This window comes from Alosa sapidissima, chromosome 13 (assembly GCF_018492685.1).
Source record: "Alosa sapidissima isolate fAloSap1 chromosome 13, fAloSap1.pri, whole genome shotgun sequence".
NCBI classification, from domain to species: domain Eukaryota; kingdom Metazoa; phylum Chordata; class Actinopteri; order Clupeiformes; family Clupeidae; genus Alosa; species Alosa sapidissima.
Window position 1 is genome coordinate 28,241,770 of NC_055969.1, and position 18,008 is coordinate 28,259,777.

The following is an 18,008-nucleotide window of genomic DNA, read 5'->3' on the forward strand; positions in this document are numbered from 1 at the left end:
AAGCCTTATTATTGGGGATTATTGGGGAGCTGTGGCACAAGCGGCAGTGTCCATGCCACTGCCACATTTAGGTACAGGTGCCCGTGGGGTTCAGATCCCACCTGTGGTCATTTCCTGTTCACGTTCAGGCAAAAAGGCCCAAAAACCGCGGTGCTAGTGCTGACAAAAAGGTCAACAATTCACTGTGGACATTATTCTCTGTAAAGCACTTCATTGTATACTTGACCTCTGAGATCTACCAGCTGTTGTGTATTGATATATCTGCTGATACTATTCCAGGGATATCCATCAGTATCTGTTTTGGAGAGATTAGAGGAACTTTAGTACAATTGTATTAGCATTACCAGTAAAAGTGAGCAGTTTGTGAAATCTAATTAACCTTTGAAAATTGGCTTCAAACACATAAAACCTCAATTTGGACATATTGTCTAATATTAAAATAAGTAAAATAACTACACAGGCAGTTTAGATGAGTGAAATGAGAGACAGGCTTGTGTACACAGCTACTCATCCAGTCTGCATCTCCACATTAACTTCATTACAAAGAGGAAAAGGCGTCAATTGGGCCTAATCACTTGATGTATTACAGCATCATCTCTGTCTCTCATGCATGTCACAGTGTCACCTTAAATGATGATATCCATAAATATGGGCTGCAATGGAACATTCAGCCATGATTAAACATGCATTTCAGCATGAATCTACTCTCACTGCCTCTTATTCTGGAGAATGCTCGACTACTTGCTCCAAAACCTTATCCAACCTTTTCAATGCCTTCATCTACTACAAATCACACAGACCCCTCCCCCTCCCCCGTGTACATATTATGTCTCAATAGCCTATTCACAGCTAATTAGCCAACCTACCAGTAGATAACATCAAGCCCATCTCAAGGGTGACCAAGTGATCAAGACAATAAGCAGGATTTTCTTTGCTCTCTCTCTTTGATGCAGGCAGATATTTGCATTCCAGTTAATCAAAAAACCGGCATTTAGAGTTATTTTGCTGTAATATCCATGCAACCACAGTAAGGGCTTACAGACCTTCCAATCCTTAAATAATGAATCATATTTAATTAATAATAATTGAACAAGTAGCAGAATGACATAGATGAGTTGAGAATCAGACTGACTGTCTGTTTACATGGCTTGCCCGCAATGAACACTAGTAATCCCTAAGGATTAGCACTAAGGTGGAGGCATTCCCTACAAGGCCATGGCTGAAGAGAAGCTACACGTAGGCTATATGTGTGGATGCTACTCAGCATCTGTAAAAGGAAGTATTCATAAAAATGGGACCTTTACCAATATGTGTCCTTGTGTGAATCCCTACACTCTGCACAGTGCATTCAATTGGGAAAAACGGTCTGGTATGGAGAAGCAGGTGTTACTGGCTCGGCTGGTATGACTCAGCATTTGTGAGCACTCTGTGCTTGGGCTGTGCGCCTAGCACAATTACATATTACAAGAAGGCGGGTGTTTCAAAGGCACCCAAAACCTGGTCAGGCTAAAATTCCAGACGGGAAAGCCTGAAGCGCTGCGAGATCCCGTACTATAGCTGCAGATCCCAGGGTGGGAAAAGCAGGAGTAGGGTGCAAAAATAGCTTCCGTTCCAAAAATGGAAGTGTCCAAGTCCGATTCCCCTTGGCACAGCACCACGCAGCGAGTAGCAGAGGATGTACTCCCAGTAATTGGATCTAGAATAGCAGTATCTCCTCAAAGGAACCTCGAGTGAAAATATCTTTGGCTTCTCTTTAGAGGGGGGAGATATAATGAGCACAGCATAATCTCTTCGATCCTCTGCTGATGGTGTGAAGACCATTCACTTCTCATTCTTTTTTCTCACTCACTTACACACATGAATACAATATTATTATTATTATTATTATTATTATTATTATTATTATTATTATTTGATAATAATAATAATAATACAATTCATTTGATTAAAAATACCAGCATGTGCTTACACTACATTCCAAAGTTTGTGAGGAAATATTATGCTTTTATGCTTCTGAAGCGCTGTCATTTTGATTGGACTGCTAAATCTAAACATGGCGGCTATGCATAGACAGGTACTCACAGACTCTATGCAGCCTACCTGTAATCATGAGCAATAAGCTATTACAATGAATTTGACTGTGTGACTAAGGCACTCAGTGTTGATGACTTGGAAAAAGTCTTTAAGTGGCTGCATGGATGAATACAAAGTGCCAACCAATTCTCAGTCCTTGAAGCCATATGTTTTATTTATGTATTTATTTATTTATTTATCTGCTGGGCATGAGGACATTTACATTTCTCCAGGCTCTCCCACAAGCCGTCTTGAGCCCCAGCGGACGCGGTGAAGAGCGACAAGCGCTTGTTTATTTCTGCCAGCAGGAGATAGCTGGGTGATTGTGCTGGCCGAGAGCACATGGAGCACTTTTGGGGAGATGAATTGTTAATTGAGAGGAACTGCAGTAAAATTGCATTAGCATCGCCAGAGAAAGTGAGCAGTTTGTGAAATCTAATTAACCTTTGAAAAATGGCTCCAAAAAGCATAAAAAGGCTCGGTGGAAACATTTATCTATCATGACACACGTGTTCACCATCAAGCCGGTGCCAACACCTCCGTTCGACAGCATCCAATTACAATTATGGATGCAAACTCTGGCTACGTACACACGTCAGGCTCAAAAACAGATTTAATATGGATGACTAAGGCATGGTCTGCGAATCTGTGTGCCCTCCATCTGAAATGTACTGAGCATGTCTGGGGTGGGATAATAATAACTCCATATAGCACATGGCCTGGCTGTGGCTGGGGATTCCTTTGGCTTGCCCAGAGAGGGCTGATTGTTCCCTCTTACAGTATGCGATGAGGCAGATGAGGCAGGCCGCCTAGTCACATACATGCACCGCGTGAGGAGGATTTTCAGCTCCTGAAGACAGCAGCTTTCACACGCAATGATGAGGACGGAGGGGGCGGGTCTGTTCGGGCTCAAGAGGCTTGTGTCTGCAGCTGCCAGCGCAATGCTGGCAATCTCGCAGCCAATCACGCTCGCCTCTGCGTGCTCGCTCACGTTCGCCTCTGTTTCTCTTTCTCTCGCTCTCTCTCTCTGTCTCTCTTGTTCTGCCTGCCGTGAAGTGAAGTGGTGCCACCCACATTTTTTTCCCTTCCTGTTGGGTTTTTTTTTTTTTGAGTCGGTGCTCCATTTATGTCTTGGGCGCTATTCTTCTCTGCGTTGTGGAACGAGACAAAGAGACCCTGTTAAACAGTGCAGTCGTGACAGCTGTTTGCACTCCACTAAGGAGATTCATTCACAGTATGGGTGTCTCTGGCCAACACAGGTCTAATGAGGAGCGCAGCACCTCTCAGCACAGCTTGCAACAACAACATACCCTGACAAATGTGCCCCCATCACCTCTGGTGTTTATTAAAATCACATTCTGACTGTTACAGGGCTCAAAAGAGCACAGAAGTGTAATATGGCGTCCGCCTCTGAGCCAGCATACATTTTTATTGGACGCATTCCTGCAACATTTACTGCAAAGTAAAGTGGCTGACTGGACAGGAAAACAGCCCGAGTGATTCATAGTGTCCTGCGTGGGCCATCAGTATATCTGGCCAATGTGACTCACCGGGTGGCACAGGTTCCCTGTCACAGGCCAACAGCTTAGAGATCTGGACCTGTCACTTCTTAAAACCCTCACCCCTCCGGGCCTGTGCGAGTGCTGCCAGACATGCACTGGGGCTCTTATCCCTGACGCTAGCTGGCAGAGTTGCTGAGGCAGCTAACACGCTATGGACTTACACACCTTCACCTGTCAGGACCTTATGCCTCCGGTCCCAAACAAGGCACGAGCCAAGTGGCCTCATTCCACTCTCTTCCTCAGACTGGTAATGCGTCTTTGTTCCAAGGTGTTCTAGAAAACTGGAAAAATCTTGCCTGTATAAAAACATTGCATGATTCTAAAGTTCTAAATACTTTTTTGTAAGAGTTTAGTTGGAGAAACAAAAGGTTGGAGGCAATAGCAGAGAGAGAGGAAGAGCGAGAGAGAGAGAGAGAGAGAGAGAGAGAGAGAGTGCAAGAGAGAAAGAGATTGATGTGAGGTTTTTTTACTGAGAGGTTAGTCCTTAGCTGAGCCCTAGAAAGTGTCCCCAACATCAACACTGTCCTGGAAAAACTGGGCGAAATTAGGTCTAACGGACGACCTCAGTGCAGATCTGCTTGCATACTTCACTGCCGTTAAATACTGCTCCCGCCCCTAGCCGATGCCCCTGTTCAGTCAACGAACTTGATACATAGGTCAGTTGGCTCAAATTTTCCCTTTTCAGATCAATTTACTCCGCCTAGTGATGGCTCATTCCGCCTGCCTGTCTGCCAGGTGAAGAGCCTCTTAAAGAGGCAGCGCTCCTAAGATGCTCCAGGGATCTGCACGCTGTCTCCCCTAACCTTTTCCCCAACTCCTAGAGACGGAAAAAGGTAAACGGGGGCTGTTAGGAAACAGTGAGCAGCTCTATGTCAGGGGATGCACCGGCCATGGCCTGGAATAATGACTGTGCTGGGCTGTCACCTACACCGTGGGTGAGCAGCTGTGTGTGTGTTTGGGGTACGGGCAGGACCTAACCTCCCCACCTCAAACCGTGCACCGCTAATGTGCGGCAAAAGAGCTGGTGTGATGAGACAGATGTGTCTGCAGTCACCATGGGGATTCATTTTCCAGCATCCACTGCATCTGTTCATGTGAATGCTAGTTTTTTTCTCTCTCTCTCTCCAAAGCCAGATAAGTGAGCACTCTCCATCTGGTTCCTCATCACTCTTCCTGTCTGTCCTTCCATCAAGTTTATGTGACTGTTGGCACTGATCTAAATCAAAAAGTCATTCGAGATAAGCAGTTAAGAGCAATTCAAAATCTTTCCATCTACAATGAAAGAAATGGGTGGGGGGAGGGGTATAGAAAATTCTGTATATGAACACAAATACAACAGATTGTATAACATTAGTAGTCAGAGGCATCTACAGTTTAAGTCAACATGATGCTCTTTCTTTTTAGTTTCCCTAATGGATGACAGGGGATAAAAACGAAGGCTTAGCTCTGTCTCATCCCACAAACAGAATACTTATATCTTTCTTCCATCAGTCATTCTCTCTCTCTCTCTCTCTATCTCTCTGTCTCTCTCTCTCACTGCAGAGTGGGTGTGCCCAGCAGGAGTGTATATCCGGTAATAGGAATATTCCAGTGCCTCATGCCCATTACGATGGCTGTCTCTGTAAATAGACTGTTGGATCCATTTAATCCATAATAATCTCACACGATGGCTGAAAGTAAAAAGAGATAATGCTGGCTGCAGAGGTCGTCCTCATTCAGATGGGCACAACAGACAAGCACAACGGAGGCATATGGCACCTCTTCTCTGCAGTGTTGCAGTCAGGTGCAGTTTGTCAGACTGCTCCTCTGAGACTATGGTCAGCAACACTGGCGGACCACAGGGGACTGTGCTTTCCCCTGTCCATTCACCCTTTCCATGGCCCCTGTGCTAACTGTCTCAAGCCAGTTCTATTTCCTGAGGATGCTGGGGTCCTTCAACATTTTAAATTGTTTGTGAACAAAAAGTGATATTGCCTATTGGACATGACATTACCTCTCTGCCCCTACACTAAATAACATTCAGATAGACAATTGACACCTCCATGGACATACTGATATATACCATAGCATTTCACTTCATCACCTTTACTGACACACACTCCTTCAGGTTATAGTATTATTTCCCTGTAGAGATCTGGTGGTTACACTTTCATTTCACAGCTGTAACTTCATTTCATCTATCTATTTATCTGTCTATCTCTATCTATCTATCTATCTATCTATCTACTATGTAGTCCAGGCTCTTTTGTTCCTTTACAACAGCCCCCCCCTCACAGCCTTATAATGCCTGTATGAGTCTTCACGGTTATGTGCATGTATAACCAATCGATAGATCTAATTCTACCCAAACAGTGTTTTAGCTGGAAGATAACGAGGAGAGGAGAGGAGAGGAGAGGAGAGAAGAGGAGAGGAGAGGAGAGGAGAGGAGAGGAGAGAGTGTGTGATTTATCACTCCCTGCAGCACCAACACTGAGCCCCAGCCTCCTTACACGGTTTTTCCACAGTGGTTGGTTTGCAAGCAGCCCCACATGGACGTGCTGCTGATGGGGATTGTGGACAGCACATGAGCATGGCTCAGAACTCCTACTTTAAATGCAGCTGTGCAGAGCAGATTGGGGCATTTGGAGAATACACGTGCACGAGCACACACATACATACCCACTCACCTACGCACATACAAAACACATGTGTGCACGCACACACACACACACACACACACACACACACACACACATACATACACACACACATTTACAGACACACAGACACACAGACACACACACACACACACACACACACACACACACACACACACACACACACACACATACATACACACACACACATTTACACACACACACACACACACACACACACACACACACACACACACACACACACACACACACACACACACATTCTGGAGCTGTGGCCATTCTCTGGCAGTGGCCTATAATGTGTACTGAGCATACAAGCTCATCCTGCGATAAGCCTCCATGTTGTGCTATCCTGAGGTTGTCAACCCTGGCAACAGCTCGATAACAGCAGTATGTGCCAGCACACCCATTCAAGGGAATAGGACTCCGGTTAAACAATCAAAACATTGGGACAGGACAGGGCGGGGCAGGGTGATTGCTGGGGGCAGGGAGGGGAGGGGAGGGGAGGGCTGCTAGCCCCTCTCTTGCAGGAGCACAAAAAGATGGTGTCATGGTAATTCAAGTTCTAATTGCGAAGGAGAAAATGTGTCATCAGAGAAGGGCCCTGGCGATAAAGAGAGCAGGAGCCTGTCATGGAGATTCAGCGAGCCACACAAGGCTGACCGCTGTCTGTCTCTCACGGCGTCTGATGGCCGAGGCCTGTCCAGATTCCTGTCACATTCTGCTCACTTGATCAGGCATACCTAGGTCACTGCAATCATTTTGGAGAGGGATATACAAATTTGGCCCAAGAACTTCTTGTTGCCGTTGTTCAAAAAGCTTAGTTAGAGCTGCTTCCTAATTAAGGTCAGTCGTGAGGTACACGGTCTCCCCTTCACGACAGCACTCCAGCACAGTGCCGTGTTTCATTTGGGATTCTGCCAGTGTAATGCACACTTCCTAATGAGCCCGCCAAAGGAACTGCACTAGATACCTCGACGCCAGCCGCTACATGGACTGCTATATATCAACATCCCTGCCCTGTTTACAACATCATTCAGCCAGGCCTCAACAGTGTCCTTCTATACGATCACAAGTGCCTAATTACAAATACACTTGATACTCTTACATGTGATACACTTACAATTGTCTGAATGACAAATGAGTGTTTGAGTGAAAGAAAAGGGGCAGCTATCCTCTGCCTAAGATGGATAAATCTAGGTGGCAGCTTGGCTGAGGAGTGCTAGCCTTCACTGCTGCTCCACTCAATAGAACTTGAGCTGAACAGACAGGAAAAGCAATGCTGCTTCTGACCCATCCGGCTTCTTCTTAGCCAGTACCATGTGATTCAGCCCTCAACTGGCCGACACTCATACATGCACCCACACACACACACACACACACACACACACACACACACACACACACACACACACAGACACACACACACACACACACACACACACACACACACACACACACAGACACACACACACACACATACACACACACACACACACACACACTCACACCACCACCAGCACTCACCTCCTCCCACTGATGAATGTATCGGATGAGTCGAGACAGTCTCAACAGGCGGAGCAGACTGAGGATTTTTGTAAACCTCACAATTCGCAGTGCACGGGCAGTCTTGTACACCTCTGAGTCAAACCCTTTCTCCACTATTAGAAAGATATAATCCACCGGTATGGAGGAGAGGAAGTCGACCACAAACCAGCTCTTCAGGTAGTTCATCTTGATGACCTTGGGGTCCAGGATGATCTCGGAGCTCTCCTCGTTGACAATCCCCGTCCGGAAGTTCATGACCAGGTCCACCATAAATATGGTGTCTGAGGCCACATTGAATATTAGCCAGGTGGTGGAGGTCTCTTCGGAAAAGAATGTTATTCCAACAGGAATGATGATTAGATTTCCCATCATCATGATGAGCATTATTAAGTCCCAGTAGAACCTGACAAAACAGGAAAGAGAGTTTGTAGCACAAATGTTAAATAAGCCGCTGTAGTAATACAACACTATTGCAGCTACTGTATTACCCAGCTGAAGTGCTCAGCAGCACTTAATGCTAGTAGCTCAATAATAGAAAAAACCTAGAATTGCATGCACACAGCTCTCAAATACTCTCAACCAAAATGGTACAGAATCTGTAACATACAATACGGCAGCATTCATCATACCTCAATCAGACTAAAATGGCTTAATCAGTCTCACAGCCAGCAGTGTATATGACTGAATTGTAAGAGAGTGGTTTCCTCTAAGGTAGGAAGCCACTCTCCTGCAATCTTTCTGTAGATATGTTTCTAGATGAGAAATGTATGCCCTTGTCTGTGAACAATGGAAAAGGTCATGAATGGTGTTAATATGTGCTTTTGTCTTAGTCTTCATCTATTCCGTGACTACACCAGTTTGTGCCGCGGCACTGGAGTGTCCTCACCCTATGGCAAAGCAGATATGATGGAGTTTTCTTAAGCCACCTGGAACAGCCTGCGCAGTAAATCTAGTACACCTGTGTCCCATGTCAGACATGCCAAGGCATATTTTATAGACCCTTTCAACAATAAAAACAAAAACAATGCTTGAACGTTCTATTTGGTTCCCAATCTACTTCCTCTGCATTAAGATAACATATGGAATGTTAAAACGGAAGCCTTGTGGGGCCAACTATGATGCTGATAATGGAACTCTCTTGAAAGGGTCTATAGACCCTTTCAACAATAAAAACAAAAACAATGCTTGAACGTTCTATTTGGGCCCCAATCTACTTCCTCTGCATTAAGATAACATATGGAATGTTAAAATGGAAGTCTTGTGGGGCCAACTATGATGCTGATAATGGAACTATCTTGAAAGGGTCCATAGACACTTAAGAAAGACAACATGGTCTTTCCTGCATGTTCACATTACTATGTCATACGTGTATGCTAAGGAGGAGACGGAACAGAGCAAGACCATGTCCATGTATCCTATACTGTCTCAGATTATATTCTGGTGATAATGGTTATAGCTTTTTAGCAATATCACCCATTTATGTTTGCTCTATTCAGATATTTCAGTGCAATTTTGTGAAAAGATCCTCTATACTTTTCAAAATAGCATGTCATTACTTCCATTCAGAAAACCTAATATCTCATACAGGCAATATCTGAAGTCACTGCATGCTACAATGCACCCATCTTTCCTCCTCAACAGAGATAAAGAACAGAATCGTTGTTGTGTGTTGAGAGTTGAAATACATTATCGTATTAAAAGCAATTTTGTGTGGTAATGCTAAAAGCCTCCATTTGACATTAAAATTGCCACAAACTGAACTCGTTCAGCAAGGGATGACTATTTGCTTTTGCTGAAATGTCAGAGAAGACTGGTGGGTGATTACTCAGGCCCCCTACTTTACAAAGCATGTGTTAACAGTTTACTCTTCAAAATGATGAAACAGAATATTTCATTTTAGATTTTATTTCATGTTACAGTAAAACAATACTGACACAGATACCATCCATGTATTTATGATCTGTAGCCTGTTTGATTGTCAGTGAAGAATCTAAATGTCTCCTTCCATTCGCACTGTCTCAGCATGGATCTGAAACATCATTTCTCACAATAACATCAGCGCAAACACAATTTAAATAGAGATCTCACAGACATGCGTAACTAAACGTTACTGTGAAATGAAATGCAAATACACTTTTGCAAATCCCTGGTAATGTTACAGAGCCAGAGATCTGGCTCTCCACCTCCCTTAGCACGCTGAATAGGAGTGAATCAGCATGCCTGAACGAGAGGCAGGGAGTGGGAAGTAGCTTCTCGCAGGTCCTCAAAAGCAGACCGGCCCTTTAAGGGTGAAAGCGAGGTTGAGATTGGACACACTCGTCAGAGAGCAGCATGAATGTAACATTCCTCTATCATGGTGTATACACACAGCAATGTGTTTGTCTCTCTATAGATGTGCGTGAGTGAGTGTGTGTGTGTGTGTGTGTGTGTGTGTGTGTGTGTGTGTGTGTGTGTGTGTGTGTGTATGTGTCTGTGTGTATGTGTGTGTGTGTGTGTGTGTGTGACAGAGAGAAAGTGAGAGACGGGAGAGGGGGTAGTCTTGACGAAATGTCCCAGCCACTGATAACGATGCACATCCATGAACTAAAATAGATGCTTTCAAGAATCCTATCTCACACTAAAACCCTGTCTGGTGCCGTAGCAGCAGCTGAGCCACTCAGCTGTAATGGATCTGCTTAAATAAATGAAGCCATAGGCCTTGCTTTATAAATATCTGAAGATCATGTGTCAGATAATTGTCTCCACTCCAACTAAATGGTCATCTCGCCAGTTAATAATATCCAACATGGATGTATTAAACCCATAACCACCTCATTCAACACCTCACGATGCAGGTGGAATCTTCGTTGAGGGCAGCTAAGGAGCCAGTGATCCAGTCTGATCCACTGCTGTATTTCATGCAAATCAGATTGGGTTGTGCACTCAATCAAAAGGGAAAAAGAGGCCCCTGGCTAAAGCAGCGTCATGAACCAGAACCAAGGGATCAATTATTGAATAAATAGATAGAGGCTGTTCAAAAGAATAAAGACAAACAATGGAGCCGCTCTTGGTGGAGCTGTTTTTCATTGGCTTGTTGTTACAGCTGACAACCCAACTGCCTGCCTGTAATGTCTGCCCTAAGGGACTATGCACTGTCAATCACAGGCTCATCATTTAACACATCCTGCCGCATCATGCTCACACAATGCACAGAGCATTCTTCCTGCCGCCTGTTTCACTGTCCTGCCGCCTGTACTGCATCATCAAAGGCGAGACAATAGACACGTGACTCAGCCCTTCATCTCAGACCCAAACAAGAAGACCGCCGCATGGCTCTGACCCCAAACAGAGGTCATGCTGTACAGATTCTGGACATTTTGCCAGAAAACACTGGCATTACATCTGAATAATCAACATTGATCCCCAGGATAAACATGGGGTAATCTGTAACCATTAGACATGCTAAAAGCTATGCACTAAAGGTTGGAGAGTTATTTTGGTAACAAGACAGTAGGTTATTATTATTTTGCAGCCAGTGCACAATGTTGACTTTAAGGCATTGTTCTGCAATATCAGTGTCGCTAAATAAAGAGAACCAGAGGGCATCAATTTTGAGTTGCAAGTCAAAAACAAAGCTTCATTAGACTTGGGACACATATCAGAACTGCATGAGAAAAAAACACAGCTAGACCAAAAAGTATAAATAATGCATGCTAAAGTTGCTGGGTCTAAAAATAGCCTTTCATTTTGGTTTAGAAATCAGAGGGAGCTTTGATGTGTGGAGGAGTCTACTCTCTCATTCAAATCAGATTTTCTATGATGACTGTGATTAATTAATCAGCCAATAATTCTGAACAGGCATATCAGTTAAACGATGAATGCGTGTCACCGTGATAGCCAAATTCCCTTTAAATCACCGGAAATCCACCTGGGAGATATCCCAAAGACCCTGAGTAATGACACCATCAGGAGCAACTCGGACAGGTCTTCCTTCCTTCAAAAGCATAGCACCAGATGACACGTTCTAGCGTTGATGGCTTGATGAAGGAGACAGAGGGCAGACTTTCAGCACAAGGACAAAAGCTCCCCCCGAAAAGGCTGGGGCCAGACCTAGTCTATCTATAAATAATAAATATTACTAACCAGCCATTAATCTTTAAGCAGTCTCAGTATTAAGAGATGGCTGGATTGAGTTTCCTAGTGCTGTAAAACCCATACAAAGAATTCATGAATGGTGTTGTCATTCACTGAGATGTTGTTCATTTTTATGTCATCATTAATTTACTCATGTCATGTCACTAGACCCTTAGATGTGTGAGAGTAGAACAAACATGTGAACTGAGAATGTATACAATATTGTAAACAAAAATGAATATGCTAGTGTGCAATTACTTTGTTTTGGAAGAAAACACAATGGAAAAGCCTGCCAACCAGTGTGACCAGTAGGATTTCTAACTAAATGTGTGGGTCTAAAATAGCCATACGGACCCATGCTTTGGCCTTAAGGGAGGGTTCTTTGACTTTGTGTCTAATATTCTTTCTGAACTGTGTAAAGCCCACTCTATCATAACAGGAGAAATACGTAACACTTATGAATTAGTGAAACAGTGATCTGGGTTAAGAGGCTATCGGACTGAAATGTGACTTGAGAATTCCTAAATTAAGGTTGATGAAGCAATTCAAACCTGCCTGAAACATCTGCAGGTGAGAACTGATAATTTATCTTCCAATGGCCCAAACACTAGTGCATGCAGATTCTTTAGATAACCATGACACATCTGATAAATTGGCCTGCATTCCACAAGGGACACTGGTATCACACATGCCCTTTGTGCATACTCTGCAAAGGACAGTCATGTTACATCACTATGCTCCTGCACACAAAGCTTATTGAGTGTCATGTCACACATCTAATCCTCTCCAGGCCCTGATGTCACAGGCCTCTAAACAATGCCATAGCTGAGCTTCCAAATATGAGAATCTCATGAGTGATGCAATTAATTTTACTGAAATTATTGCAGTGACTGCTGTTGCAGGTTCTGTTTTGTCCTGTTGACTTTATTAGCACTGTACCTATCATTTTTTCTGACATTGTGATTCTCCCTTTCTGCCAAGGGTGTCATCCTGGCATAGCTTCACATTTTAGAAAAAGTATAACGAGTCCCTTTTTCATCCTAATGAGACGTAGCATGAAGTTTTGCACTGGAACGCCATAGTCGTACAAAATGAAGGGTATGTATGGACGTTGCCCTCTATTAGCCTCCGTTTCAGCACCCTGGACAGCGACGAGGAAAAGCAACAGCCGCGAGGAGGATCGAATGGGAGACAATTGGTAGGTTTTGGCGAATACCTGAGCTGCTGGCCCAGAACGAGCACGAAATACTTCATTGATTCTTTAAGAAGTTGTTGCCAGGGAAAACGTGCACGTGAGACGTGCCGTCTCCTCGACCAATGCACTACAGGAACGCAGGTCACGGTCCGTTCAACTCGGCTTCAAGTAAACATTCTCCTTTGAACATTCCATTTAATTATTTATGGCAATTATTAGTCCCTCTTACAACATGTATGATTTACTCACATGTAAAGGTTATAAGATGAGAAGGAAAAAATGTAGTAGCCTACATCTAGGCCATGCCTTGTTTATAGCAAGCTAGTCCATAGTAATAATCACACGTGAATGATAAGTGTTCTATTCCAGAACAAATAGGCATAGAAAGACCACATACAACACCAACAAATGACGATTGCGCGCTGAGATGATCTTTGCTATGTGTCAGTAAGGTGTGGACCGTGCAGGTTTCAGAACTGACCGAGAACTGCAATGAAATATCAAAATATGATGGCGCAGTGCTATTGACCCCTACATACTTTAATCACTTTGATGTATTGATGGAATAAAATGTGTCGTAAATTCGAGATACGTGATTAGTTGAACTGATATTTTTGAGAATAACACAGGCTTTTGAATCGATGTTTCATTTGTACCGATACATCCCTATTGTATTCCAAGTCATTTTGCGTATTGAATGGGCAAAACGCTGTATGCCACATTAAATCTCTGAAGATGGAGGTTGTTATAAACTACTTAACAGATAGGCTACCTATATTTGTAGGCTATTAACAACGATTATCACTATACTGGTTTGACGCAAACCAATGTCCTATAAATAACTGTAATCAGCGATAATTAGATGATTTCAGAATAGAGTGATAATGACAGCATTTCAGTAACATAGACAGCTTTGTATTTCCATTGAAGATCATTAGCCTTTACAGACTAGCCAGCATGTTATGTGCACTACCGTGCGAGTGCTCATAAACTGTCAGATTTAGCACACGGCAAGCCAAGACAATAGAACCCCTTATTGTACCATATTAGTAGAGTTTGTATTTGATCCTGCTGTTTTCTTTTACACAGTCTGTGTTTACCAGGATGACATTCACCATCATCTTTGACAAGGGCATCACAGACGTTTCTGTCGTCATGGCACGTTTCTCTCAGGTTCATCCGAAGACAAATGCAACACCTTGGTGTTCAAAATATAATGTAGTATGTAGTAAGCTGTAGTATGACACGATTGAGAGCGCGTCTCTGCAATGTGCTATGCGCACACGTACGCGTGTAATGACAGAATGGAATAGTGGTGTGTTGCGGACCCAAGTGTGGCATGGGCTGAGGAAGGTGACATTCCACGCCTTACCTAAAATCGCTATAGGGATGAATGATCCAGTATCCAGCCGTTTGAACCCTCTCCTGTTCTTTCTCCACGGCTTTCTGACTGCCGAACATCCGCAGGGAGAACTTATTCACCCCGGGCTGCATCATGGCTCCAAACTGCCGCTGCATGAAACTGTGTTGCCTGGCTGCTGCATCTATATCATCGAAACCGACCATGGTTTCCTCTCGATCCCCCTTTACACCCACAGAGTTACCGTGGTCTTTCATGTTCTGGCTCCCCATGTTGTTCTTCAGTATGGAGTCTTGCCTCTGAAACACGTTATTCCCATCCGCCTTCTCCTCTTTGTTGCTGGCGAACGAATTGGATTTGTCATCCATGTTTTCAAAACGCACTGTCTCCGGGACGGGAGGACAGACTACGCGCAAAACTCAAGAGGAGCCGCTGGAAGCTCTCTTGTTTCATTTGATGTCCTTCAACTGCTCAGCTCCGCTGCCTCCTTTGCGACTGGTGCAAACTGATACAGAGTTGTCGTGGACCTGGAGAATCAGGTTTCTCAAGTTAGCGCCACCTACCGCCAGTTTCTCGCTCAGTTTAGCTCACCTCAGCTTGGCCGCGGCAGCATAATAGCGTATACGGATGCACTACAACTCCAAAACAGCATAGATTTAGTTACTGTAACGTGAGGCGAATATCCAATGTTAAAATTAGTCATGTGTACAGGCCATTTTTGCGACGAATTTGCGTGGTATTTACAGGAAAATGTAGTGTATGTTTATGTAGCGACCCCCGGTGTCTCTATGGTGACCCTAGGCAAGACTAATTTCATCTACATCAAATCTGTGTTGAGCTAGCTAGCTTTGTGGCCTGAAAATGTTTTTATGTGTCTGATGGACACAAAAGCAAAATAGAAGCCAGAAACAGACTTTTTAAAGATAATTTCACCTGTCACAACCCACTCATGAAAAAAGACACCTGCAAAAATTCAACTTCAGACATGAATTCCAATCACCCATTCTTATCCTCTTTCTCTTTTTTAATTCACAAGTTTTCATTCCATTCATGGGCTTATGTCCTCTCTTAATCCAAATAAAATCCATTTGGAATGTTTTAATATGTACATGTTTAATTAAACAAGGGAATGAAGAGGAGACTGCATCTGTCAAGTAAAACAAATCTGAATATGGAACTCCTGGTTGAGCCTCTTCTGTCATTATGCAGCTCAACCTAGTAAGACCCAAAGGACCATGGGAATGCTTCATTATTACAGACCTACAGAAAAGTTATAGAGTCCCTTTTGAGAGGTTACCAAAGACACTCTGGATGGCTCCGGTTGCCCTTGGCCTCCTCATTCAGAGATTAATTGGAGGGAATTTTCCACATGTTGCTCTGATGCCCTGTCTAGAGGGCACATGGATACATCAGCAGCTCAGTGCCAGCACTGGACAGAGGGTGGGAATGGTGCCAGATGAGTCCAAGCCTATAAGGCCAAAGGATATGCCTCTCTCTCTCTCTCTCTCTCTCTCTCTCTCTCTCTCTCTCTCTCTCTCTCTCTCTCTCTTCTCTCTCTCTCTCTCTTTTTCTCTCTGTGCTGCAATGCATGTGCATTCTGTGTGTGTGTGTGTGTGTGTGTGTGTGTGTGTGTGTGTGTGAAATTCAATAATTCAATACAGATCTTATTTTTTTTCCTCACCTTTGCAATAAGGTGAAGATTGGTTTGGCTGTGGCTGAGTATGATTAATCATTACTGTAAATTGAATTCCAAAGCAAAATTAAATGTAAGCATTAGAAATATTGTATTGCCACCCTTAAAACAAATGTGTTGAAAAAAACACAACTTGCATTGTTTTTAACACATCTCTGCGTCCATATAGAGACAACACAGATTGTGTTGTTTCCCTTTTTATATGTTACACAATGTGTTGAAAATAACACAACTTGCATTGTTTTTAACACATATCTTTGTCCAGATAGGGACAACACGTTCATTTTAAGAGTGTAGGTATTAGAAATATTGTCTTGCCTACAGACTTATGCATATCGATACTTATCATATAAATCTGTCACCACTGAAATGTAGTTTTCGCCATGAACCATGATGATTATTTTTAACACTTCACTTCAACAATTTATTATTATTTAATTGTAACACAAATACTGTGTTTGTCACATATCGTGCAATAACGTATGCATTCTGCCTAGATTTCATATAAGAATAGCAATATTTAGCATCATACATTTTGGGAGATGGCATTGTGTAATCTCCCCAGTGCTATCATAACTGAAACACATCACTTTATTTCCAATTGCTTTCTTCTTTCAGCCAGAGTTCTGTTGGATTAGTTTGCATGCCAACTGTTTCCCTAACCAATCTCAACTGGTCTCAAAAGCTTGTGTAATTTGCAGCAGAGGGGGAAGTGTTGCATAAGTTGAAAACCCAAGGTAATTTAGATTTCAAATGGACCGAATGAATCAGATGGTCTTCCTGGGACATCCGGTTTCGAAGCAAACAAGGTGCTGAAAAAATGAAAGAGCTCTCACTGGGATGTCTCTGACCTGAGTATCTCTCCGCTCTCTATCAGAAGGTGCTCTGTTCACATTTCATTGCACCTATACACACATGTTGGATGCCAGTGTAACCATTACTTACATCACATACACCACCGTATGTATGGATGATAAGAAGGGTGCAAAGAAATAATAATGAATAACGGTTTTATTTTGAAATACAGAAGACTGCATATACCACAGCAAGTAAGTTACTTTCACCTGCTGTGGGTTGGATTCCTGCTGTGGGTTGGATTCCTCCCCAGCGATTTTTCTCACCCCACAGAGGATGTTACATTTCCTTTTCACGGGTCTGTTTGCAGTCATCATACCACTGAGATGTGAAACACGATGCACTTCCATGCCAGCCATCTTTATACCACAAATAGACCAAACTGCAAAATGGGAGACTCATGTTACAAAAGGGTTGTTCTTTTCTGCAAGTCATTCAGCCTAAAGAATAAAGACAGATGGAGTGTTAGTCATTAGAGGATGCCCCTATCTGCTCAAATGTAGCCCATCCATTCATGTTTCATCATATTCAACTCAAACTGATAGGGAACATATCTGGAAAGTAGGCCAGCTCAGAGCAATAGAACACATTTGAGTTTTTCCCCCTGATGCACATCTCGCCCTCACAGTGGTATTAAATGGAAGTAATAATACGTTTATTTTATATAGCGCCTTTCTCAAACCCAAGGTCGCTTTACATAGTAGGAAGGCAAGGAAACACAATAACAAATAAACAAAACAATACAACAAAGACAAGTTATCTGTATGGAGCTATGTGTTTGGTGTGGAGAAGTGATCAAAGAAGTGAAGTAAATAGCAAACATTCTATCTGCTCCCACCAGGCCGGTAGGGCAGTGCAAACTTAAGTCTGTAAAACAGATCAGGTGTGGCACCATCTACCCATTCCCAGCCACTCTCGTCCCAGACTTAACGCATGTGCATTTCACTTGCTT

The 18,008-nt window shown here is 43.3% G+C and overlaps 1 protein-coding gene across 1 annotated transcript in view; it reads right to left on the reverse strand.

Moving 5' to 3' along the window:
* Nucleotides 1-15,008, reverse strand: part of LOC121680308 (potassium/sodium hyperpolarization-activated cyclic nucleotide-gated channel 1) — a 55,887-nt gene extending 40,879 nt beyond the window's left edge. Inside the window, exons 1-2 of the mRNA XM_042059595.1 lie at nt 14,521-15,008; nt 7,820-8,243 (exon numbers count right to left, since the gene is read on the reverse strand). Of these exons, the coding sequence (XP_041915529.1) occupies nt 7,820-8,243; nt 14,521-14,876 (780 nt within the window). The 5' untranslated portion in view covers nt 14,877-15,008. The remainder of the gene's footprint in view (nt 1-7,819; nt 8,244-14,520) is intronic.
* Nucleotides 15,009-18,008: the final 3,000 nt, after the last annotated feature.